The 25,758-nt window shown below is 56.8% G+C and overlaps 1 protein-coding gene across 2 annotated transcripts; it reads left to right on the top strand.

Annotated features, from left to right (window-relative positions):
• On the top strand, positions 7,077–25,667 carry FZR1 (fizzy/cell division cycle 20 related 1). Of its 2 annotated transcripts, none has more exons than XM_018050820.1 (14): positions 7,077–7,268; positions 18,575–18,695; positions 19,744–19,869; positions 19,972–20,035; positions 20,108–20,235; positions 20,626–20,708; positions 20,990–21,173; positions 21,808–21,873; positions 22,259–22,361; positions 22,444–22,628; positions 22,724–22,957; positions 23,266–23,370; positions 23,856–23,957; positions 24,250–25,667. In XM_018050820.1, the coding sequence occupies exons 2-14, from the start codon at positions 18,627–18,629 to the stop codon at positions 24,289–24,291; spliced, it is 1,491 nt and encodes a 496-aa protein (XP_017906309.1). In that variant the 5' UTR covers positions 7,077–7,268; positions 18,575–18,626; the 3' UTR covers positions 24,292–25,667. The 2 variants fall into 2 exon arrangements, with proteins under 2 accessions (XP_017906309.1, XP_017906311.1); XM_018050822.1 differs by having other exon boundaries at positions 23,856–23,948.

A 25,758-nucleotide genomic window follows, 5' to 3' on the forward strand; every position in this document is an offset into this window, starting at 1 on the left:
CCAGGAGATCTTCCTGACCCAGGGATGGACCCCACATCTCCTGTAGCTCCGGCATGGCAGGTGGATTCTTTACCACTGAGCTGCTGGGGAAGTCCTATCTATACACAGCAGTGTATAAATACCTAGTACTTTTCCACTGTCCTCTTGTGTGTTCGAAAGCTGATCCCAGAGAGCTGGCTTAACAGCGGACCTGCCTGGCTTGCGGGGCCACCATCAACAACCACGTTGGGTGGCTCGGGCTTATATCCACACTGAGCTGCCCCGTGGGCCAGGCACTGTGTTGACTCCAGAAGGCTTGGGACTGCATGCCGGGTGTGAGCAGCCCCAGGGAAGCTCTGGGAGTGAGAGGAGATAGACCCAGGGCTGAAGGAAGCAGATAATGGGTGCCACGCCCAAAAGCTGGGCCTGTGTACCTCTGTGAACTTGGAATCTTGAACATGCAGGTTTGTGGGGAGACTGATAGCCAGGGGGCAGTCTGTGCTAAGTCAGACCCAACCCACTTTCAGCTCTGAGGGGTCTATTTTTTTTTTTTTTTAATGAAGTACAGTTGATTTACAATGTTGTGTTAGTTTCCAGAATACAGCAAAGTGATTCAGTTATTTGGATGTATTACAAGTTAAGTTAGTCGCTTAGTCATGTCTGACTCTGCGACACCATGGACTGTATGCCACCCAGCTCCTCTGTGGATGGAATTCTCCAGGCAAGGATACTGGAGTGTGTTGCCATTCCCTTCTCCAGGGCAACTTCCCAACCCAGGGATCAAACTCAGGTCTCCTGCATTGCAGGAGGATTCTTAACCATCTGAGCCACCAGGGAAGTCCATTTGTATATATGAATATATCTATACCTCTTTTTCCAGTTATACATATATATACTTTTTCAGATTCTTTTCCATTATAGATCATTACAAGATATTGAATATAGCTCCCTGTGCTACATAGTAGGTCTTTGTTGGTTATCTTTTTTTTTTAATTTTTATTTTTGGCTGCACTGAGTCTTCGTTGCTGCCTGGGCTTTCTCTAGTTGCAGTGAGCAGGGGCTCCTCTTCGTTGCAGTGTGAGGACCCCTTGTTGTGGGGCACAGGCTCCAGGTGCTCAGGCTTCAGTAGTTGCAGATTCAATCCCTGGTGAGGGAACTAAGGTCCCACAAGCAGCAGAGTGTGGTCACATTTTTTTTAAATTTTTTAAAAAAATAGACATTTGCCTTGAGATGACTGCAGAGTTGTATGCAGTTGTAAGAAATCACACAGAAGATTGCAGTGCGCCCTTCACCCAGTTGTCCCTGACGGCAACTGCATGCAAAACACACACAGAAGGGCTTCCCTGGTGGCCCAGTGGTTAAGAATCTGCCTTGCAATGCGAGGGACATGGGTTTGATCCGTGCTCCGGGATGATCCCACATGCCACAGGACAACTGAGCCAGTGCGCCCACAGCTACTGAGCCCAGGTGCTGCAGGGATTGAAGCTGCCCGCCTAGAGCCTGCACTCCACAATGGGAAGCCAGCACAATGACAAGCCTGAGCACTGTGACGGAAAGTAGCCCCTACTTGTTGCAACTAGAGAAAGCCTGCGCACAGCAACAAAAACCCAGCACAGCAAAAAAAGAAAATAAGTAAATAAATCTTAAACACACACACGAGGAGGCTATGCCCAAGGAAGTGGAAGATTCCTGCCAGAGGACTTGAACCTCAGCCAAACGACAGGATTCCAGTCATTGAGTTTCCAGCAAGTGGACTTTTTGAAAGTCATGATCTTCTTCCACAGGATTTTCCTTGTATGAAAAAATGAACTTTTGCCTGGTTATCCTCTTGAATGGCCAGAAAAAACTTTCTAGCCCAACCGAGATAAAATGAACTTTTCCACACTGAGAAACATCCAGAGGCCCTTTGTGCCACTAAAACTGCAGATGGAATTCGAAGCAGCACAGGCTCAGCGTCCTCCATTTCTTCCAAGCTCAAACCTTTCACCGGATATTAGGATATTATGAGGGGTAACAATCAGACGACTGGATTTGAAGATATCCCTTAAAAAAAATTTTTTTTTAATTTATGTTAGATGTGGCAGGTCTTTGTTGCTATGTATGGGCTTCTCATCGCGTGGCTTCTCTTATTGCTGAGCGCGGGCTCGGTTCTTGCGGCGCTCAGGCTTAGCTGGTCTGCAGCATGTGGAATCTTCCCTGAGCAGGAATCGAACCCACGTCCCCTGTGTTGGCAGGCAGACTCTTAACCACTGCGCCACCAGGGAAGTCCAGACTTGAGAAGATTCTTAATGACTTGTCACAAAGTGCACTACTGGAAGAACCCCCTTGATGTCGGCTATGATGCAGTGGGCTGCTGATGGAAACAGAGGGGCTGTGTTTTGTTTAAGGGGCTTCCCAGGTGACTCAGATGGTAAAGAATCTGCCTGCCAAGGCAGGAGACCCAGGTTTAATCCCTGAGTGAGGAAGATACCCTGGAGGAGGTAATGGCTACTCACTCCAGTATTCTTGCCTGGGGAATCCCATGAATGGAGGACCCTGGTGGGCTATAGTCCACGGGGACGCAGAGTTGAGCACGACTGAAGCGACTGAGCACGATGCATCTTGTTTATAGTCGTCTTTTTACCATGATTTGATGTGCATAAAATTAAAATTACTGACACGTGAGAGCACACACATACAAAGGACTAGTGTAATGTCGTCACCGGCCATTGACATTGACAACAATATACCAAATTAATCCAGATTTCACTAGTTTTACTTGCACTCATTGATCCATGGGTATATAAGTTCTATACAAATTTATCACTGTGTAAATTTGTGTATCTGCCCACTGCAATCATAATACAAAACAGTGCCAAAACCAAAAATGTGGCAGGTTGAATAACGCCCCCTCCCAAAGTCATCCTGGAGTAGGAAGTGGCAGCTCCCTCCAGTATTCTTGCCTGGAAAATCCCATGGACAGAGGAACCTTGAAGGCTACAGTCCATGAGGCTACAAAAAAATCACACACAACTGAGCAACTAGCACTTTCACTTTCACTCACATCTGTACACGACTATTGGAAAGACCATAACTTTGATTATACGGACTTTTGTTGGCAAAATGATGTCTCTGCTTTTTAATACACTGTCTAGGTTTGTCATAGCTTTCCTTCTAAGAAGCATGAGTCTTCTAATTTCATGCCTGCAGTCACCATCCGCAGTGATTTTGGAGCCCAAGAAGAGAAAATCTGTCTCTGCTTCCACTGTTATCCCTTCTATTTGCCATGAAGCGATGGGACCGGAGGCCATGATCTTAGTTTTTTGAATATTGAGCTTTAAACCAGCTTTCCACTCGCCTCTTCCCCCCTCATCAAGAGGCTCTTTAGCTCCTCTTTGCTTTCTGCCACTAAAATGGTTATCATCTGCATATCTGAGGTTTTTGATATTTCTCCTGGCAATCTTGATTCCAGCTTGTAACTCATCGAGCCCAGCATTTCGCTTCATGTACTCTGCATATAAGTTAAATAAACAGGGTGACAGTATACAGCCTTGTCATACTCAATTCCCAATTTTGAACCAGTCCTTTGTTCCATGCAAAGTTTTAACTGTTGCTTCTTGATCTGCCTACAGATTTCTCAGGAGGCAGGTAAGGTGGTCTGGTATTCCCATCTCTTGGAGAATTTTCCACAGTTTGTTGTGATCCACATAATCAAAAGCTTTTGTGTAGTCAATGAAACAAAAGTAGATGTTTTTCTGGAATTTCCTTGCTTTCTCTATCATCCAACAAATGTTGGCAATTTATCTCTGGTTCCTCTGCCTTTTCTAAACCCAGCTTGTACATCTGGAAGTTCTCAATTCAAGTACTGCTGAAGCCTAGCTTGAAGGATTTTGAGCATAACTTTACTAGCATGTGAAATAAGCACACTTGTATGATAATTCGAACATACTTTAGCACTGCCCGTCTTTGGAACTGGGATTAAAACTAACCTTTTCCAGTCTTGTGGCCACTGCTGGGTTTTCTAAATTTGCTGACATATTGAGTGCAGCACTTTAACAGCATCATCTTTTGGATTTGAAATAGTTCAGCTGGAATTCTATCACCTCCACTAGCTCTGTTGATAGTAATGCTTCCTAAGGCCTGCTTGACTTCACACTCTAGGATGTCTGGCTCTAGGTGAGCGATCACACCATTGTGGTTGTCCAGGTCATTAAGATCTTTTTTGTACAATTGTGTGTATTCTTGCCACCTCTTCTTAATCTCTCCTGCCTCTGTTAGGTCCTTACCCTTTCTGTCCTTTATCATGCCCATCTTTGCATGAAATATTCCTTTAATACCTCCAATTTTTGTGAAGAGATCACTGCTGCTGCTGCAGCTAAGTCGCTTCCGTCGTGTCCACTCTGTGAGACCCCATAGACGGCAGCCCACTAGGTTCCTCTGTCCCTGGGGTTCTCCAGGGAAGAATACTGCAGTGGGTTGCCATTTCCTTCTCCAATGCATGAAAGTGAAAAGTGAAAGTGAAGTCTCTCAGTCGTGTCCGACTCTTAGCGACCCCATGGACTACAGCCTACCAGGCTCCTCCATCCATGGGATTTTCCAGGCAAGAGTACTGGAGTGGGGTGCCATTGCCTTCTCCGAAGAGATCGCTAGTCTTTCCCATTCTGCTGTTTTCTCTATTCTTTGCACTGTTCATTGAAGAAGGCCTTCTTACCTCTCCTTGCTGTTCTCTGGAACTCTGCATTCAGTTGGGTATATCTTTCCTTGACTTTAATGTCTAAATTAGTATTATTTTGTGTTGCTTGACTGTTTTCCTTTCTTTCTGCATTTTCTCACTTCTCTGATAAAATTTGGGCTTCCCTGTGGCTCAGCTGGTAAAGAATCTGCCTGCAATGTGGGAAACTTGGGTTTGATCCCTAGGTTGGGAAGATCCCTTGGAGAAGGGAAAGGCTCCAGTATTTTGGCCAGGAGAATTCCATGGACTGTATAGACGATGGGGTTGCAAACAGTTGGACATGACTAAGCGACTTTCACTTTCACTGATAAAATTTATCTTTTGGAATTCGAGGAAGACCTAGGAGTCTAAAGTTTTTCTATGGACAAGAGGCTGTTGGAGGACATGGGGTGGGGTAAGGCCTAGTTCCTGGAAGGCTCCATAGGGTCATATTCAGTTACAATAAGATTTAAGAATGCTGTTCTGGGACTTCCCTGGTGGTCCAGTGGTTAAGAATATACCTGTCAATACCTACAAGAGACCTGGGTTTGATCCCTGATCTGGGAAAATTTCATATGGCATGGGGCAACTAAGCCTGTGAGCCACTGCTATTGAACCTGAGCTCTAGAGCCCTGCTCTGCAACAGGAGAAGCCACTGCAATTAAAAAAACAAAAACAAAAAACATGCACTGCAACAAAGGTAGCCCCTGCTCGCCGCAACTAGAGAAAGCCTATAGGCAGCAGTGAAGGAAGACCAGTGCAGCCAAAAAGAAACAAAGAAAGCAGGCCAAGTTCTGGCTTTCTGACTCGTTTTCCTCTGGGTTTTTTTTTTTTTTTTGGTTTGCAGGATCTTAGCTACTATATGAGGCATTGAACCCAGGTGGCCACAGCAGTGAAAACACTGAGTCTTATACTGGACTGCCAAGGAACTTCCTAACTGCATTTTAAATGAAGCTTCTGTTTATTAATTTTCACACAGATCTCCAATTCTAGGAGTGGACTTGCTGGGTCATCTGATAATTCTACATATAACTTTATGGGCACTGGCTAAACTGTTCCCACAGTGGCTGCCCCATTTTACAATCCCACCAGCAATGTATAAGGGTTCTATGCCTTTGCCAACATTCTATTTCCTGGTGGGGGGGGAGGTGTTTTATTATTTTTTAAAATCACAGCCATCCAGTAGGCTGAAGTGGTAGTTTTGTGATCTGATTTGCATTTCTCCCTGTACTGCAGGTGGTATTTTTTTTCATGAGTTGGCCATTTCTTTTTTTTCTTTGGAGAAACATCCATTTGGATTCTTTGCCCATTTTTTGAACAGAGATTTTTATCTGTTTTGTTGACTGAAAAAAAAAAAATACAAGTGACCTAGAGGTTGAGAGTTATGTTTTATTTGGAGCAAATTTTTAGGACTGAAGTCCAAGAGGCAGCATCTCAAGTAACCTTGAGAGAACTGCTCAGAGGAGAGTGTGTGTGTGTGTGTTTGTGGTGGGGGGTGTATGTGTGTGTGTGTGTGTTTAGGAGTCAGGTTACATAGAAGTTTTACAACAACAGGTAAGTAGTCTGAACGTCCAAAGTAATTTTGTGAATTAAAGAAAACCAGATAACCCAAGTTAAGGAATTTAGTGCTTTTCTCCGTATGAGAAGATGCTGGAGTCTGGGCTCAGTGAAATCACTCCTTTGATATGCACGTCAGCTATCTGGGGACCATATCCTGTTTTCACACCCTGAGTTCCTCTGGGCTCACCAGAGGGAGTGACTGTAGTCTGAGCGCTGATAGAGGGCAGATATTCTCCTTCCCAAGTTCCCTCAGGTTCACTGGCTCACACTGGAGGGCTACAATTGCTGATGACTGTGACATCCTTGGTTATTGACACCACAGGAAATACTAAATTTCTCAGTTCCCTGCTTGGAGGATCTGGAGGAGCACCCAAGAGGACTATAAGATGGTATTGAATGAATGAGTGAGTAAATGTGTTTCAACAGGCAGTGGGGTTTGCACAACCAGCAAAGCGCACCCACCTGCGCTTATCTGGGGGTGTGACTGCTTCAATCATTGCGATGATGGTTCTGCCCAGCGGGCACCTGTTTTGCGTGGTCCTCTAAGAACCACGCCTTAAACTGAACCGGGTCACTACCCCAGATTCCCACGTAGCCGCCTCCTCAGGGCCGCAGATCCGGTTCGGGGCGGTTGCCCTGGGCAACCTGTCGCGCCACGCTTCCTGTATTGATTCGAATCGCACTTACGTCACGTCCTCCCGAGATGCCCGAGGCGCGCAGGCGCAACCGCGCGAACTGGGCGGGGCGTGATGGGGCGCGGGCGCGATGCTCGGGCGCGCGGGGGCGTGGCGGGGCGTGGCGGCGGCACGCAGCGCGCCGGCGCGGGGGCGTGGCTGGCCGCGGGAGCGCGCGCGGCGGAGGAGGGCGCCGGAGGCCGCGGAGCAGCGGCCGACGCCATATTAAGGAGCGCGGAGCCCGGGATCCCGTCAGCTGCGGCCGCTGCCGGACGCAGCGGAGCTGCGCGCAGCGCAGGTGGGCGCGTCGCGGCGCCGGGAGAGGCGGGGCCGGTGGAGCCAGCGGGCGAACGGGAGCGAGCCAGGTGAGGCGGCTGAGGTCTGGGGACCCGCCCCCTGGACCCGAGCTGCGACCCTGAAGCCGGGCCGGGCCTGGCAGCGGCGTGGGTCTGTCCCGGGCCTCCGAAAACGAGCCGGCGATCAGGCCCATCACTCCCAAGCTTGAGCCCCGCTCCGGGAGCTGGCCAGACCCCCGAGCGCCGCCCCCAAATCCGAGCTAGGCCCGAGTGACCTCAGCATCCCACCTCCCGTCTGAACCCCCATGTCCGAGCCTTCCCCCAGACCAGGCCCTGGATGACCTCCCCAACCCGAGCCCCCTGCAGCCCTCCATCTCCCCGCGAGGTCAGCGTCCCTGTTCTTTCTAATGATGAGGTTGTGCTCTGACCACCCCTAAACCGGGGGACTCACCACTCCGCCCACCAAAACGGCCGGCCGACGCCCTAATCCTTACTCTGCATGTCTGGCCTGTCAACCTCGGGTCTCCCGAGCTCGGGCCCGGCCCAAATTGAAACTGCCCCCCACCCCCCGCCCGCCCTCGAGCTGTCACGACTCACCCAGGCCTGGACCAACCCCCGTCCCCGCCCGGATAAAACACAATCCAAGCCTTGTGGACCCTGAACAACCGGGCTGAGGGTGCGGAGACCCTGTCCGTCGGCGCTCCCCATTGTACTCACCGCGCCTCTCTCTGCTCCTGGCACACGGAAGCAGTTAGACGACGAGTTTTGAATACCTAAGTGCCCCTCTGGCTCCCGGCCCCCCTGGTTTCTGCTCCTGCCTCCCTCCCTCCCAGTTTGTCCCGTTCTGACCACGACCCACCCAGAATCCACCTCTTCGTTTCGCCGCTGACTCCACCAAAATCTGAGATGGCTTGGCTGTGCCCAACCGCCCTCCAGTCCGGGATCATTCTGGTCTTCCTCCAAGCACAAGCGCAGCCACTTGGGAAAGGCCACAGTCACCCCATCACAGCCATCTTCCTCAACTAAAAACTGACACCCGCCTCCCATTGGCCTTGCCTGTTCTGACCTGCCCCCAATTAAAAGCCTGAGTTCCACTGTTGTGTCCATGTCCAGCCTTAACCCGTTTTGTTTTCCCCCATCATATCAACTCTGGGTTCAAGGGGCCTTTCAGACTGGGGACTAGATTCCCCCGCCCCCACCCTGGTACGCTGAGCAATGACCTCATGCCTCTGGCTGTTGATGCAACACCCCATCCTCTGTACCCCTCCACCCCACTTCTTGCCATCCCTTGAGTGAGGACAATTTACCTAAAGAAAAACCTTCCACTAAGACCTCATGCAGCCAGATCCCTCCCCCAGATGGGGCCAGGTGGGAATGTCTGTGTAATGAAGACCTTTGAGGGGGTTCCCTTGTAGCTCAGTTGGTAAAGAATCTGCCTGCAGTGCAGGAGACCTGGGTTCGATCCCTGGGTTGGGAAGATCCCCTGGAGAAGGAAATGGCAACCCACTCCGGTATCCTTGCCTGGAAAATCTCATGGACAGAGGAACCTGGTGGATTGCAGTCCATGGGGTCACAAAGAGTCGGGCACATAACACACTCCTGATGGTAGGGGCTGGATCTGTCCTCTGGAAGCTGTTGAGATGTGAGGGTAGGGGGGCTGTCCCCAGAGTGGTGCACTTTGTTGCTTGGAACATCTCCCAGCCCATTTATGGACTGTCTCGTGTGTCCTCGTGGCCTGTGATGTGGAGGGTTCCTTCTGTTTTGGCCACACCGGGCTCGTGTTTCTTCTGAACTTGAAAGTGGAGGCAGGTGTGCTGGCCACTCGCTGGTGCTTTGCGTCGTGAGTGAGGTTTAATTGCTCCCAGAGGGTTCCATTAAGGATGCAGGCCCTGCCTCTCCAAAACCCAGAGCCCTGGTCCTCGGACAGTGCTTGGCTCAAAGGACACTTGCTTTGCTGTGGTGGGGGGGCAGCGTCTCCTGTGATTGCGCTGGCCAGCTTGCTGCCAGGACTGTTGCCCAGGCAGGTCTCAGAGTCTGTGCCTGGGCCGGTGGCATCTGTCTGGGGCTGGGCACAGGGGACCTTGAAGCTTCACAAGGCTTCAGAAGCAGATCTGCATAGAAGCTCACACTGGGCCCTGTGTTGCGGCAGGAAGTCTCCTGCCATTCATGTTTACTGGAGCTGCTGACTGGGGCAGGTTTTGTGTACCAGGGACTTCTGCCTTTGGGGAGGCCCATGGTGGTGTTGGCTGTGGGGACCTTTCGCTCAGTGTTACTGAGAGGGATGAGGATCAGAAGCCAATCTATCTTCCAATCTGTCTGGGACTCTGAGCTGACTTGGAGATCAAGGGACTTGTTCTTAAACCAGCCGACTTGGAATACCTTATAATCCTGGAGATTTTTGTTTGGGACACTGGTGATGTCTGGGGACATCTGTGGTTGTTACGACTGGGGAGGCTTCTAACATTGAAGGGGTGGGGGCAGAGATGGGGCTCCATACCCCATGGGACCCAGGACAGCCCCCCACTGAGAGTGATCTGGCCATGACCCTGAAAGTCCATGGTGCCAAAGTTGGAGGCCTGGGACCAGAGCACCAACCAAAGCCTATGAGTGCAGAGTCTCCGTGTCAGTGCCCTGCGATGCTGGGGCTGGAGAGTCCTGGCTGGAGCGGATAGAGGGTGGGCAGTCCATCTTGGGGATTGGCACAGGGAGCCAGCGGCCTGCAGAGCCGGGAAAGGGGTGTTCAGCCCTCTTCTGCCCTGGTAGCTCCCAGTGCTGCTGGGAGCAGTGCTGCTGCTTCGCTGTGTCAGGCAGCTCGTCAGCCCCACTGGTCTTGGCCTGCCTGCCCCTCACTGCCTCCCAAGTCTTTGGCTGCTGCAAAGCCTGCCCAGTGCAGGCAGGGAGTGTTTAAGTCAAGGGACAGGCGCAGGGCCCAGCCCCCACTGACCGTCTCCATGGGACATCGGTGGCCCCGACTGCCGTGTCCTGTGTCCTTGGCAAGTGACTGCCTTCTCCTGGCTCAGTGTCCTCAGGTGTGAAGGGAACGAGAGCGCACACTGTGCCTGGCCTGCTTTAGTCACCCCACCACCACTCACGTGGCAGCCTGCACCTTCCCCCTGTCCTTCAGTCTCCTCCACTGTCGCTGTTCGGTCATTAAGTCGTGCCCAACTCTTTGCGACCCCGTGGACTGCAGCACACCAGGCCTCCCTGTCCCTTCACCATCTCCCAGAGCTTGCTCAAACTCAAGTCCATTGAGTCAGTGATGCCATTCAACCATCTCATCTTCTTTCACCTCCTTCTCCTCCTGCCCTCAATCTTTCCCAGCATCAGGGTCTTTTCCAATGAGTTGGCTCTTCGCATTAGGTGGCCAAAGTATTGGAGCTTCAGCATCAGTCCTTCCAGTGAATATTCAGGGTTGATTTCCTTTAGGATTAACTGCTCCAGTGATGTTCCTCTTATTATCTGATTTTTGTGGGTAACAGCTTTACTCACACTTCACTCACTTAAATTGTTCAGTTGGGTGGTTTTCAGTATGTTTATGTGGTGTGTGCATCTGTCTGTCACCACTGTAGTTCCAGAGCGTTTCCATCAGCACTCATTCCCAGCCCCTTCTCACCCCTGGCGACCACTAACCCACTCTTGGTCTCTGGATCCGCCTATTCCTGGCATTTCGTATAAATGGCATCACACAACATGTGGCCTTTCGTGTTTGGCTTTTCTCACTGAGCGTCATGTCTTTGGGGTCGTTCATGCTGTAGCATGTCCTCCTTTCTGTGGCTGGATAATTCTGTTGTGTGGATGGGCTCTGTCCTGATGTCTCTGCACCAGCTGGCAGGCCCCTGGGCTGTTGGCACTTTCTGTCTGTTGTGAGAGAGCTGCTGGGGACACGGGGGCACCCACCTGCTCCATCTCGGCTAGGACACCTCTGCTCTCTCTTGGTGGCCTCCCCTCACCCTCAGTTTCTTGTCCTCATTTGCTGCTGCTGCCCAGACCTGGCTCCTGACTGCGGCCCACGTGGCCAGCAGCCCGTCAGCCTCCCCTATGTGGCATGTCCAGAAAAGGTGGCCCATTCCTCAGACCTGCCCACCCCCCTCCCTTGTGTCTCCCAACCTCACCTGGGACTCCTCCTCTCCACCCCCCACATCTTGTTAGGATCACCTGTTTTCTTACCTGAGCAAGCAGATCCCAGCCCCCCACCAGCCCACTAAACCACCTCTCATCAAGCCCCTGCCCCATCCTTCCCCACCCCTGCCACCAGCCGCCCCAAGGCACAGCCCAGGAGGTTGTGACAGCCTTGTCACCTTTCCCCCTTCCTGCTCCCAGTGTGCTCCCCCTAGACCATGCCTTCCAACCCCCCACTCTTCCCCAGATCAGAACTAGCCTGGGAGTCATAGGGTTGTGACCCTCAGTGAGAGTGTCATCTCTACCAGGCCTGAAGCTGCTTCAGGAGACAGGGTCAGGCTGCCATGGTGACGGGGAGGCCGCTTGAGGAGGTGGGGGGAACAGATGGGGGGTAGGCCTGAGTGTCTGTCTGTTTGCACTCAAAGAAGGGCTGAGCACTGAGAGGTCAGTGCTAGTCTTCAGAACCGGAGGAGGCAACTTTTCCCCCTAAAGAGTCCCCTAAACCAGAGGGTTGCCATCAAAACTGAGGGTGCAACATCAGTGGGAGGGGCAGAGATGCTGCTCAACCCCACTGCCCAGAAGGGTCCCCACAGGGAACGACCTGGCTGCGTATCAGTGTGTGTGGAGGAGGCTGCCCTCAACATGTTAGGCTTTTCCTTCTGCCTCTCCCACCCTGGACCCGTGGGTGGAAACCACAGTGAGGAGATGGAGGAAGTACCTCTGACACTCACGGCTGCCTGTGAGGGGTGAGGTCCCTGAGCCCAGGTGTGCAGGCGGACACAGAGATCTGTGAAGGCTCTGGGGTCCTGATGGGCAACCATCAGGAGCTGTGGTCATATAGATGGTCATGAGTCACTGCTGTGGCGCTCAAGTCCTTCTTCCTTTCCGTAGGCTTGCATCCTTTGAGCTGCTGCAGACCCAGATGCCCTTAAGGCCTGAAAGCTTCACCCAGTCTGACGGGAGGGGGTGCCCTGTGAGCCAAGAGGTGAGGGTGAAGGACCTGGAAGTGAGACTCTCTTGGGGGTGTGGTCACGGGCAGGAGAGCTGTGTCGACGAGGCTCTCCCTGCCTCCAGGCTGTGAGTCCTCGCTGCTTGGCAGCTCCTACACCTGCCCGCACACGGGGCTGTAAGCCTCTGCTAAATGAGTGAGTGAGTGAATGAAGGACAAGAAGAGGCTCCCCAGGTTCACCGCCGGGCCTCCCCACCCAGTGATGCTCCTTAGTCACTTGGAAGACACTGTCCCCTACTGGGCGCAGCCCTCTCTGACTGGCCGTCCTCAGGCTTGTCCTTCCTTGTCCTTAGACGTGAGGGGCTGCTCGCTGGTTGGGTCCCCTCTGCAGGTGCAGCCACTCCCTGCTCATGTTCTTGTCTGTGCCTCCGCTGTGGCAAGGCCCAGAGCCCAGGTCTGTCAGGAGTCAACGCCGGTACAGCCGCGGCCAGCCCTCCAGCCGGCGGGAATCCCACTCCTCTCCTGTTCTCAGGACGCTCCTCCCTTGTCCAAGGGGAGACCAGTCCTTGTCACCTCTGGGGACAGTAGGGGAGAAGATGGGGCCCTGCCCTGTGCTCCCCACATGCCGCACAGCCTGCATCGCTGGGCAGTGGAGGGGCGGGAAGCAGGTGCGGCTGGGACCTGTCGTGCGCCCCTCACTGAGCCCGGGAGACCAGCTCCGCTCCCTAGAGTCCCCTGTGGGTCAGACTCCCTACCAGCTACTCCATGGACGCTGCACCCAGTCTCACCCCTGCACTTGTGGTGTTACTCCAGTATCCCCACTTTTGAGATGAAGAGACAGGTCCTGAGAGGAGAAGTTGCTTGCCCGTGCCAGTTAGCCAGTAAGGGTCGAAGCCCAGACTCACGGCCAGCTCTGTCCCCCTGCACAGCCCACCCTGGGGCTGGTGATGATCGCAAGGAGGGGATCTGCCAGGGCTGGCCGGCCTGCGCCCACGTGGACAAGGCAAAAGCAGAGACTCTGCTGGGAGCAGAAGATTGGAAGGCCCCCATTTCTGGTTGGGTCTCTCTCTGTGGGACTTCTCCCCCACCCCTCAGAGTCTGGCTGGACTAACGACCAGTTGCCCTGCCTTCTCAGGGGCTGCTGGTCAGGAAGCCATGGACTGGCACCAGGGCTACCGCAGTCTTTGGTTTCTTCAGCTGCATGCCTCGTGGGCCAGGAGGGTGCTTTCCGGAGGTTTAGGAACCCCCTCAGAGGCTCTGCCCTGAGCTGATGGTTCTCAGGGAGCCCCAGGTATTGGTCACCACGACCCCTAATTGGATATCTCCCACTGGAGCCAACTGGTGCTGCCTCACCCTGGCTGTAATGACCAATCTCGAGAGGGCCTGGGAGCTTTAGACAGCTGGCCTGCTGGTGCCCGGGTGCCCACCAGCTTCCTGAGCCCCAGGGTCCCTCCTTTGTGGAACGGAGATAGAATTGAGCCTGGAGACTGCATTGAGTCATGCACCTGGACTGTCTGGCGCTTCGCTGGCTGCTGGAGGGGCGCAGGTGGGCTTCGTGTCCCTGCCGTCAGCTGTGTCCTGATCGCCTCCCCACAGGGCTGGGAGCAGAGTCCCATCCCCCGGGATGCAGTGCCTACGGGCTCTGCTGGCTTGTGTCCTCAGAGAGCCTTTGGGGAGCCTGTGTGACTTCCCTCCTAGAGGCCAGATTTACCCTCTCTAGCGTGATGCTGTGCCTCCCCCCCACCTCAGGGGACACTGGACTGTGTCTGGGGACATCAGTGGTCCACTCAACTGGGGGGATCCTCCTAGCATCAGACAGGTGGGGGCCTGGGGGCCTGCTCTACACCCACAGTGCCCTGGATGGCTGGGATGTCAGCAGTACCTTGGGGATGGGGGAGGCCAGCAGCTGCCTGGAGTCCTGAGTCATGAGCCACGTCACGGGGTGTCTCCTTGGCCTCAGAGCCCCACAGCAGGAAAACAGCAGGAGCGGTTCTCAAGATAAGCAAGGCCCCAAAGGACCTGCAGTTGGTCTCAGCACTGCTGGAAGCAGGGCACGGCCCTGTGGGCCTGGCACAAACTCGCCGGGGGTATGCCCAGGATCCTGCTCTCAACCTGAGGAGGCCTCGACAGCGACAGTGGGAGGGGCTCACTATCCTGGGTCCTGCCCCACAGGCCACTGTCTGACCTCATTTCCTCTGGGCTCAGGGAGGGGTGGTTCCTGCTCACCCTTGGGGCTGCAGTGACTGGAGGTGAGCACCTGCCCTTGTGTTCTTCCTCGGGTGGGATGCCAGCTGTCAGGAGAGCTCTTGGGGCTTGGACACTGGGTTATCTTCTGGCCCCTGAGTCCCTGCCAACCCAGGGCCAGCCCATGCTCTGTCATTTCACTGGCCTGGCCCTGTGGGCCTTCCCAGCACTGCATCGGATCATCCATCCTCTCTGGGGGGCCGTGACAGGCACTGGGGTGTGGAGTGACATCTCCGGCACCCACAGTCATGACAAGCACAGATGTCCCCAGACTTGGCCCGGTGTCCCCAGGGCAGAACCACTCTGGTGAGGACCACTAGGTTGTACTGAGTGCTTGGTAACTGGAAATCCTGCAGGCTGGAGGGCTGGGCGAGGTCAGGGGTTAGTGAGAAACTGCAGGGGAAGCCTCCTCCAGTGGGGCAGCGGCTGGAAAGCCAGGAGTTGTTAGGAGACAAGCAAAGAGGGCAGAGTGTTCCTGTGCACAGCTCGCCGTGCCCCTGCCATGGAGACTCTTCTGGTCTCACGCCGGGTGTGCGTGACCCCCACTGTGTCTGGCTGCTTATTTCTGTGAAAGGTTGGTGAGTTCCCGAGACGCAGAGTCCAAGAAGCACAAAGTGACAAGGCAGGAGTCCAGGGCTTCCTTCCTCAGTAGACCCCGTCCTCTAGTTCCTCTTCCCCAGACTGTCTAAACCTTCTGAAAACAGCTTGTTCTGCACAGCATGCGGTGGGTCCCCAAGACCCCCACCCCTTTACCACTGGGAAAAAGGCCAGGCCCCCAGGTAGACATCTGAGCTCTGTCCCCTGCTTTCCTGAGCAGCCTACCTACAGTAGCTTCCCCGTACACATGGGTTTGCACATGTGTGCCAGAGTTTCTAAGGGGAAATTCTTAGAAGTCAAAAAGGATGTGCGTTTTTAGATTTTGAAAGCTGTTGCCAGATTTTGGCTCTTGCCAGCAGTGGGTGGGAGTGTCTCCTCCGCGGGCGAGGGTGTGTCCTCTGATCCTGGAGCCCTGCAGCGTGAGGTGGGAGTCAGCATCTCCTGTCTGCCTCTGACCGTCCCCTCCCTCTTAGAAGGACCCTGTGATAACACTGGGCCTCCTGGGGAATCCTGGGTCGACCCCATCTCAGGGGCCTTAACCCCGTTTGCAGAGCCCGTTTTGCCATATAAGGAACACAGCCACGATCAGGGACTAGGGACCTCTCTGATCCTCAGCAGCCACACCTGTCAGCAGTGAGCCGCCTGCCCACCACACGGCCTTCTTCAGACTGTCCTGTCGGGACATAGCCCACAGATGGCGAAGGGCACTTCACGTGGGCGTGCTGACTGGATTCAGATTTAGTGCACAGCCGGTGCCTGGACACTCAGCGTTTTAGCAGCAGCCCCTTTGTGCGTCCTAGAAAACCAGTCTTCACGGACTCTGCAATGGCCTCGGTGCTTTGGGCTCTTAACTTCTGGTGTGTGGGCTGCGTCTGCACCGCTGTCTGGGCCCTGCCATCTGACCACACAAGGAGCCGCTAGGGGCGTTGACACGGTGGCTTTGGTCTGTGAATGGAGAGGCCGTGGTTTCCATCAGCCCTGTGGGCACCCTCCTCGCCATCCCTGAGCTGAGGCCCCAGAGGGGGTGCCCCTGAGCACATGGGCTCCCGGGAGCTTCCTGCCCGCCATGTGGCAGCTGAGGCCCTGTTTGGGTCTGTGGAGTACATTCAGTATGTCGGGCTGGGAAGTTAGCCCTCTGAGCCTGGTTTCCGTGTGTCTGCCAAGCAGGGACAGCCACTGACCTAACTCAGACGCTGGAACAGAGCTCAGTGGCTCCTCTCAGTGTCCTGCCTGCTCATAACTTGCTCACGGGCCCCTTGGGGGAGAAGTAGAAGGCCAGAGAAGGAGATGACTGGCAGTCATTTCAGAGGCTTTGTCTTGCGGCCACAGTGGACAAAACGTGTCCAGGGACCTCTGCCAGACAGGATGCCAATGGCCACAAAGGGGCGGCTTCTTTCACAGATTCACCTGAAATGGGAGTGGGGGTTGGCAGTGTTGCAACCCCATTTCTCTCAGCAGGAAGTCCATGACAGGGCTGTGGGCCAGCAGGGCTTGGAAGAGCCCCAGGCCAAGTGAGGGGGTGCTGTGGCCTGGGGTGGGGGAGGGAGGACAGGTGGACCTCCAGGCAGGAACCCTGCTTGCCCCACCTGACCCCTGACCCCTGACCGCTTGCCTGGCCTCGCGTCCTCATCTTTGCGAGAGGGTGCAGGCAGCCGATTCACAGGTGGCTGTGTTACGGCCCCTCAGGGTCGAGCCCCCTTGGCTCTGCTTTGGCCGAGCATCTGCCTTTGGGCCAAAGCCGCGCTGAGAACGCCCTGTGCCTGGCACAGTCCCAGTGAGGGACGGGGACCTGACAGGCTCGTGCCAGCGCCTCTGCCTCAGCCCAGGGTCAGGCCCAGGAACTCAGGGAGTCTGTCTGAGGTGTGGAAGTAGGACGTGGGCAGATCCGCCTGAGCATCTCTTAGTCTCGTGGTCACACGTAAGAGCAAATGTTCTTTGATTTCCTTTTCTGTCTGCATGGATTTGACGACTCTGGGACTTCGTAAGAGTGGAGTGACCCAGCGTGTGACCTTTTCTGTCTGGCTCCTCTCACTGAGCATCCTGTCCTCAGGGCCCGCCTGGCGTGTGGCAGGTGTCAGAACCTCCTTCCGTTTTTAAGGCTGAGTGATACTCCACTGTGTGGAGGGACCACATTTGTTCATCTGTTCACTGTCGATGACTCTTGAGTTTCTCTTCTTGGTTTTCGTGATTAGTGTATGTAAAGGCCCTTGAATACTGGCTTCTTTGTGGGTCTGTTTCCTTTCTCCTGGGTGTATATCTACGTATATCTCGAAGTGCACTTGCTGGGTCTCGTGACTGTATATTTGATTTCTTGAAGAGTTAACAGGGCTGAGGGGCTGGGGGCAGTCAAGTGTTTAACAGGGACAGAATGGGGAGTGACTGTTTCATGGGCCCAGAGCTTCCATTTGGGAAGATGGGACAGTTCTGGAGATGATGGGAGGATGGTTGCGTAACAGTGTGTTTAGTGCCATTAAGCTGTGCACTTAGAGGCGGTGACGATGGTGAATTTTACGTTATGTGTACTTTACCATATATATTTTTTTAAGGCAGGAGTGGACTTCGCCAGGGCACTACATCTAGCAATTTGTATTAGTAAGCTTAATTTCTGGCCAGGCTTGGCTTTCTTGGTTCGTATTTGGTCTGTCACCGCTGTGTGCTGGCCTGGAGGCTCAGGGGCTGGAGCTGGCCTGGCCCCACCTGCACATAGCCCTCCAACTGCAGGAGTAGACTGACAGTGGCGGGAGAGGCGGCGGGCTCTGGGCGTGCCGTGCTCGGCCCCCTCCGAGCCTCATGTTGCCCTCCCTCAGGGCATGCTCGCGTGCGGTCGTGGGCACCCCAGACCCAGGTCTGCTGTCCCCCCAGACCCAGGTCTGCTGTCCCCCTGGGAAGGGTGTGCTGCTCTCGAGGCGTCCTGTCCTGGAAGGTGCACAGCCCTCCTGCCTCAGGCCTCTCTCTTCAGCTTCCCCTCATGCCGCACTCTGACTCCGGTCTTCAGAGAGGCCTCCCGACTGGGGGACCTGGCGGGGAACCTGTCTGTCCACTGGTGGCGATGTCCCTCCACCAGGCAGGCCTCGTGCCCAGTCATCTCCATGGGGAGGGCCAGGCCGCTGATGGACCCCCTCCCCACTCCTGCCCCCTGTTCTGTGCTTTGGGATCAAAGCTGCTCTGCTTAGAGGAATAGGGATCAGCACCACCCCTCCTTTCTCTAGGGGCCCTAGGAGCGAGGATGTGGTCCAGAGGTGGCAAGACCCGGGCCTGTGCGGGAAGAGGAGGGCTCCTGGGGCAGGTTCCCCACAGGACAACCAGAGAGGAGCCTGTCTGCCCCATCACGGCCCTCCAGGCTCCTAGGGGGAAGGCCCCACCCACATGGCGGGGGGACTCGGCTGTCGCCCAGGGTACCCCATGGTCACCAGCGACCAGGGGACCGCTGTCTGTCGGTGCTGACCTCTCCCCCTCTCCCCACCAGGCCGTGCAGGGCTGCTGAGCACGGCTGGCAGGCCGTGCCTGCCCGCCTCACCATGGACCAGGACTATGAGCGGCGCCTCCTGCGGCAGATCGTCATCCAGAACGAGAACACGATGCCGTGCGTGAGTGCTGGGGCTAGCGCGCCAGCGCCATCCTGCCCGGTGGAGCCTGTGTGGTGGGGCTGGTGGGGGCCCAGGTGTGCTCAGCCGCTGGGCTTTGTCCCTTGAGAACAGAGGTGCCCAACAGGTGACACACACGTTCTCCCCCATGGTGGCGGCATGGTCACACCCAGGTGTGAACCCCCCAGCACCTCCCCACACTCCCTCTGCTGCTAGGGCTACAGACCCCTCATTCTCTGGGTGACTGGGACAGATGAATGGGGGGAGCTGTTTTGCTCTTTCCCAAGCTCCTACCCCCTCCGCCATTTTGTAGGCTCCCAACACTTGGCAGGCTGTGCCCACCGCTTCTCAGCACTCTTGGCTCTGCACAGGCTGTCCAGAGTGGGCTCCTTCTTGCCTCTTCCAGTGTCTGGGGTTGTTGGCACTCCTGGGCGCACAGACCTGTCCACCCCACCTCTGCCTTGTCTCTGCCACCCCTTCCTCTATGTGCAGATGTCTCTGTCTCCTCTGAGGACACAGGCCTTAGGTTTGGGGCTGTTCTGCTCCAATGTGAGCTCATCCTGCAGAGACCCAATTTCCGGTTAAGGTCACACCCCAGGTCCCAGGGGCGGGACCGCAGCAGATCTCTCTGGGGAGCACAGTTGAACCTCCTTTATAGGAGGAAGGGCGTTCCTGGGACATTCGCACTGCCTGACACCGTGGCCGGGGAAGAGACCATGTGGGGATGTGGGTGGCGGGACAGGTGGACGCCCTGTGTTCTGTGCCGCCACCTCTCCTGTCCGTGTGTGACCCTGGAGATGGATTGCAGGTCGTGGTGATGCCCGCACTTGGGCTCTCGCTCTCTAGCCACTTCCTGCCCAGGGAGCGGGACACACGAACTGAGCCTCAGACGTGGTGCCATTCACAGGCGCCAGCACATGGGTTACTTCCAAGATCAAACCCTTAGCCAGAGGCCACGGACAAGGAGACGTAGCGGTCGGGGCCTTGGTCAGGGAGGAGTCACTGGCCTTGGGGGCTCTGAGGCACCCAGCCCACCCTGCCGTCCTTCCAGGTGGCGGAGATGCGGCGAACCCTGACCCCTGCCAACTCCCCCGTGTCCTCCCCCAGCAAGCACGGAGACCGCTTCATCCCCTCACGAGCTGGTGCCAACTGGAGCGTGAATTTCCACAGGATCAACGTGAGGGGCTGCCGAAGGGCGGAGGGTGAGACCCTGACTGTGCAGCCTGGGGGCAGGGGCCCATCCTTCCCACTCACTCTTCCTTCCCCTCTCCACCCACAGGAAAATGAGAAATCCCCCAGCCAGAACCGGAAAGCCAAGGACGCCACCTCGGACAATGGCAAAGGTCAGCACTCGGGTCCCCCACAACCCCAGCCCCCCACCCCCAGCCTGGCCTCACGGAGCTTGGTGCCCACAGATGGCCTGGCCTACTCAGCGCTGCTCAAGAACGAGTTGCTGGGCGCTGGCATTGAGAAGGTTCAGGACCCACAGACAGAGGACCGCCGGCTGCAGCCCTCCACGCCTGAGAGGAAGGGCCTCTTCACGGTGAGCCCACTGGCCGCTGCTCCTGCGCAGCCCTGCTGGGAGCTGGAGTCCAGACGGTGGGGGCCCCTTTAACCCTTGCCTCATGCCAGGCTCACCTCAAGCCGCCCACCACTCCTTTCGTGCGCGAGCCCCAGGGCAGCATCAGGGGCCTGGCTTGGGACCCCCCTGACACTCTGAGTTGAGGAGCTGGTGGCTGTGGGGCCAGGAGAGATGGGCGGATGCCAGCAGGCCTGTGGGAGGACACCTCGGGGGCCAGGCCTGGTTTTCCGGGGACACGTGTCTCTAGTCAGAGCGCTTCCGGCTTGGCGCCCTGTGTGCTCTCCCCCCAGGGGCTCAGGGCACCGGGGCTTTGGGGCACAGCATCCACTCAGAGGTATCCCCCACCTGCAGTACTCCCTCAGCACCAAGCGCTCCAGCCCCGATGATGGCAATGACGTGTCCCCGTACTCCCTGTCCCCCGTCAGCAATAAGAGGTGAGTCCAGACCCGCACAGGGTGGGGAGGGGGCAGTGCTGGGGGCTGTGCACAGGTCAGCAAGGCTCCTGGAGGAGGCTCCAAGCAGAGGGGAAGTGGGTGTCGGCGCTCAGGGCAGCTGAGCACCCATGGCAGAGGGTTGGTGGCCATGGGGTCACCCACAGGTCTGGAGTCACAGAGTGTCAGTCAGGATGAGCCCAAAGCACCAGGGGCTGTTGGAAAGGGAGACTGTGAGGTCCGTGCAGTCACTGCAAAGCCACTACCCCACCTTCTCCCTGCAGTCAGAAGTTATTGCGGTCTCCACGGAAACCCACGCGCAAGATCTCTAAGATCCCCTTCAAGGTCCTGGACGCTCCCGAGCTGCAGGACGACTTCTACCTGAACCTAGTGGACTGGTCCTCCCTCAACGTGCTCAGCGTGGGGCTGGGGACCTGCGTGTACCTGTGGAGTGCCTGCACCAGCCAGGTGGGTTTCGCTGAGCGCGTGCACACGTGTGTGTTGCGGACGGTGGTGCTAGGGAGCAGCCAAGCCAGGCTGGGCCCTGTGTGAGCCATGGGGGAGCTGCTGGGGCCTGGATAGTTCCCAGCCACCCCCTTCTCCTACCCCGTCTCCTCAGGGTGCAGACCATCCCTGCCCTGGCCTGACTTCCAGCAGTTACAGTCTTTGCTTCCGGCTTGAGCACAGGGCCCCCACCCAGCAGTAACTCCCCCTCCTCTGAGTGGCTGCTGGCCCTCAGGGTGGCATGTTTGAGGGACAGAACTACATGTTGGTGGGTTCAGAGAAAGTGAGTGGAGCCCCCCACAGGGACACCGGCACACCCGCATGCACATCCCCTACAGCCCGTGGCTGACGCCTGCTGCAGGGCCCCCCGGCTGTGATGCCCGTGCCCCTCCAGTCTGTGCAGTCAGCATCCCTGTGCTTGTGTGTGTCCCTGAGCCTCCAGCTGCCTCCTGGGCCCACGGTGAGGCCGTTGCCCACAGGCCTGAGGTGTGAGGGAATGAGAGAGTGAAGGGGTGGGTGGATGGATGGATAGACAATCTGGGCCTTAAAGGAGGAGTGGGCCCCACATCTGTCGCACCAACATTACGCCTTCCACCAGGTGACCCGGCTCTGTGACCTCTCCGTGGAAGGGGACTCAGTGACCTCCGTGGGCTGGTCTGAGAGGGTCAGTACACCAGCTCCATCCCCTTGCTGGGCAGGGTAGGCACAGGGGAGGTCTGCCTGGACTTCACTGGAAGGGACTTCCACAGTGGTGGGGCCTTGCACACCCAGAAGGAGCCTTATGGTCATTTGTCTAGCCCCAGTGACATCTGCGCCCCGGCTGTCCGCAGCCTGGTTAGATGACAGACACGGGGGTGGGCAGGTTTGCTCCACATGTTGACGCGTGTGGATCTCTGTGCATGTCATGTGGGTGTTAACAAATCTAAGCTCCATATGACTTACCTGCCTGGGTTCCGAGGAGGGGATCCTATGGCACAAGCATTAAGAGACTTTGGAGGGAGGGGAGGGCCCCATGCTGGGCCTGACACCTGCCCATGTTGCCATCCTAGGGGAACCTGGTGGCTGTCGGCACACACAAGGGCTTCGTGCAGATCTGGGACGCCGCTGCGGGGAAGAAGCTGTCAATGCTGGAAGGCCACACGGCGCGTGTCGGTGAGGAGCCACCTGGGGGCAGGGGTGGGGGTGTGCTGTGGGGCCAGGCCGCATCCTCAGCCTGCCCTCCACCTGGCCACAGGGGCGCTGGCCTGGAACGCTGACCAGCTCTCATCCGGGAGCCGGGACCGCATGATCCTGCAGAGGGACATCCGGACACCCCCCCTGCAGTCAGAGCGGCGGCTACAGGGTCACCGGCAGGAGGTGTGCGGGCTCAAGTGGTCCACCGACCACCAGCTCCTCGCCTCGGGAGGCAACGACAACAAGGTAGGCCAGCCCCTCTCTCCCTGCAGCCCCCTCTGTGGAGCAGGGGTGACGGGGGTGTGCCGAGGGACACCAGCCTCACAGCCCCGTCCCCACAGCTGCTGGTATGGAACCACTCAAGCCTGAGCCCCGTGCAGCAGTATACAGAGCACCTGGCCGCCGTCAAGGCTATCGCCTGGTCCCCCCACCAGCATGGGCTGCTGGCGTCTGGTGGCGGCACGGCTGACCGCTGCATCCGCTTCTGGAACACGCTCACAGGGCAGCCGCTGCAGTGCATTGACACTGGCTCCCAGGTGTGCAACCTAGCCTGGTCCAAGCACGCCAACGAGCTGGTGAGTGGTGGGGTACAGGACGGGTGGGCGGCAGGGGGCAGGCGGTCAGGCCTTGGCCAGCCAGGTCTGGCAGAACCTCACCCAGGCGTCCATACCCACAGAGGCCATACCCAGAGTGACGCCCAGAGAGGCCCAAGGGCTCTCATGGGCAGTGTGGTCCCCGTGTCTGTCCAATCGTGGACCAGGGAGCCGGGCTGGGGGCTGTCACCTGCTGGTCTCTGCACCCTTAGGCAGGTCCTGTGTTCTTGTGCTTTGTGGATGCGTCTGGGGGCCTGGGACCCCAGCACAGTGCCCTTTCTGTCCCCTAGGTGAGCACACACGGCTACTCACAGAACCAGATCCTGGTCTGGAAGTACCCCTCTCTGACCCAGGTGGCCAAGCTGACCGGGCACTCCTATCGGGTCCTGTACCTGGTGAGTCTCCCTGCCAGGCCCAAGAGGCAGTACGCCCTGCTGCCCAGGTCTGTCCTCCCATCTGGGCCAGCTCCGGGCCCCGGGATCGAGTGACAGGTTGCGGCATTGTCACTCTGAGTCTGTTTCAGCAGCTCCCTGCCCTGTGAGCAAGGGTGGCTCTGCGCACTGTGTGATCTCCAGGTGTCTGCTTCCACATGGAAGTGGAAGATGCTGCAGATAACCCCCGTGTACTTGCTCAGGTCATCTCTAGACGGTTCACTAAGCAGCCACTCTCACGTGTCTGGAGACAGGAGCCTCACTCCTCAACGCACATGCCCTCGTCAGCATTTTGGTGTTTCCCAAAAAAAAGTTTTGTCCTTAAGCCAGCGAGTCCTTTGCCAAATTGTACAGCAAGGTCATCCCTCGTCACAGCAGGCAGGATGTCCTTTATGTTTTCCCTGGGTGCCTGCAGCTGCAGGGACAGTGGCCTCTCTCTCCTCCCGTAGGCCATGTCCCCTGACGGAGAGGCCATCGTCACCGGTGCTGGAGACGAGACACTGAGGTTCTGGAATGTCTTTAGCAAAACCCGTTCAACAAAGGTAAAGTGGGTCGGTATCAGCGCCACATGTTCCCAATTGTGTGCCCCCAGCATATCCTGCGCCCCGCCCCCCCCGCCCTACCCCACCCCACCAGCCTTGATCTCTCCAGGACCCCCAGCCCCTCTCTGCTTCTGCATTGCCTGGCCCTCTTGCACATCCTGGGGCGCTCACCATGCTCGGTGCCCGCACAGGCCCCTCCTCTGGCCCAGAGCCTCCGGGTCACTCCAGGCAGAGCTTCCCTCCCATGCCTGAGCGGCGGGGCTGGGCTGAGGGCTCAGCATTGCCCCTGTGTATCCTGCAGGAGTCTGTGTCCGTCCTCAACCTCTTCACTAGGATCCGGTAAACCCACAGCTACCGGCCGTCCTGGTCGCAGAGCAACACCTTGTCAGCGTGCATGGACCCTCTGCTCCCCCCCACACGGGCCCAAGATCGGCAGTGGGGTGGGGCGGGAGCCGGGCCTGGAGAGACCCTGAAGATTCCATTAAAGCCTGATTGCGAACCCTGTTGGCCGGTGTTTGGGGCAGGGCCGGGGCGGGCAGCAGCAGGAGTGGGGCTCTGGCTCCCCACCCTGGGCGGCCCCGGCTCGGACAGTGTGCCCAGCGGAGGACGACTCCTGGACTGGCTGCTTCCATCACCCATCACCACCACTGCCTCATCAGGGCTGCATGCTATGCCCGGAAGCATGTGCCCACCGCCGCCCATGCCTGCCGCAGGACAGGACAGCTGGACACCACGCCGGTCGGCCGGGAGGGATCACAGGGACGTGCCCTCTTGAGGGGGTCTCTGCAGCCACCTCTGCTCTCCCTAACCTGGCCGCCCCCCGCTGACTCTTGAGTGCACGACATTGGGAGCAGGCCCCAGGCAGGCTACATGCCAGAGGTCATCTCGAGGTGGACTTATCTGAGGAGAACTCTAGGGGGATCTGTCACTGTCACGTGTTCACCCCAACTGAGCCCTCCTTGTTGCTCACGGGGTCACAGGCAACTCTGATTCTTGGCACTTGCAGGGTGACCAGTCAGGGTAGCCTGAGGGCAGAATCGATCCCAGGGGTCAGGTCCTGTGGGTGCCTGGCCCTCCCCAGCCCTTCCTTCCAGGCTACCCTAGTGGGTCCTGTCTGCGCCTTCAGCCAGGGCAGGGGGCACCCCAGGGTCCCCCTCAAGCTTCCCGAGCTTCCCCTGGCTCTGGGCCCACCTCCCTGTCATGCTCCACCCTGTTTCCACTGCACCTGGAGGAGACGGAGGAGGGAGGCTAGGCCTCTGTGGCCAGGGGCCTGAGCAGCTGCCTCCCTCTCCCCTTCTGAGGTGGGAGGACATGGATGGGCGTGGACAGGGTGGGACAGGCCGTGCAGGATCCCTGCTCTTGGTTCTGAGTACCTTTGACCCTCAGCAGCCAGCGTGTGCATGTGTACATACGTATTTGTGACTTTCCTTTGGATTTGTTTTTGTGTTTCTGTAAATTGGTCCCCAAATGTTAAGGCTCGCTGGCAGGGAGCTGTGACCCGTCCCCACCCCTGGGGAAAACGGGTCACAGCTCTTAAAGCCCTAGCATTCAGAGGGTGGGCGGGTGTCTGAACTTGGGGAAGGGTGGGCCTGCCCCCAGCTGCTTGCGGGGGGCAGAGGGACAGTGTGTATAGACATGTGTATGCCCATTGGTCCAGGTCTTATTTTTGTTTTGAGTCTTTTTTTTTTTAAATAAGAAAACAGTCCTGTGTCTACTGCACCCGGCCTGGCTCTGCTTGTGGGCCCCGCATTTGAGGGCACAGACAGGGCAGAAATGATGAAGCATGTATTGTCTTCCAGTGCAGGGGCAG

This window comes from Capra hircus, chromosome 7 (assembly GCF_001704415.2).
Source record: "Capra hircus breed San Clemente chromosome 7, ASM170441v1, whole genome shotgun sequence".
Taxonomy (NCBI): Eukaryota; Metazoa; Chordata; class Mammalia; order Artiodactyla; family Bovidae; genus Capra; species Capra hircus.

What these genes read in the sequence shown, in the direction of transcription:
- FZR1 (XM_018050820.1), top strand. Translation starts at nt 18,627, where the DNA reads ATGGACCAGGACTATGAGCGGCGCCTCCTGCGGCAGATCGTCATCCAG. An exon ending in AGGCCACACGGCGCGTGTCG is followed by an intron (nt 22,362 to 22,443) that starts GTGAGGAGCCAC and finishes ACCTGGCCACAG; the next exon opens with GGGCGCTGGCCTGGAACGCT. An exon ending in CGGGAGGCAACGACAACAAG is followed by an intron (nt 22,629 to 22,723) that starts GTAGGCCAGCCC and finishes CCGTCCCCACAG; the next exon opens with CTGCTGGTATGGAACCACTC.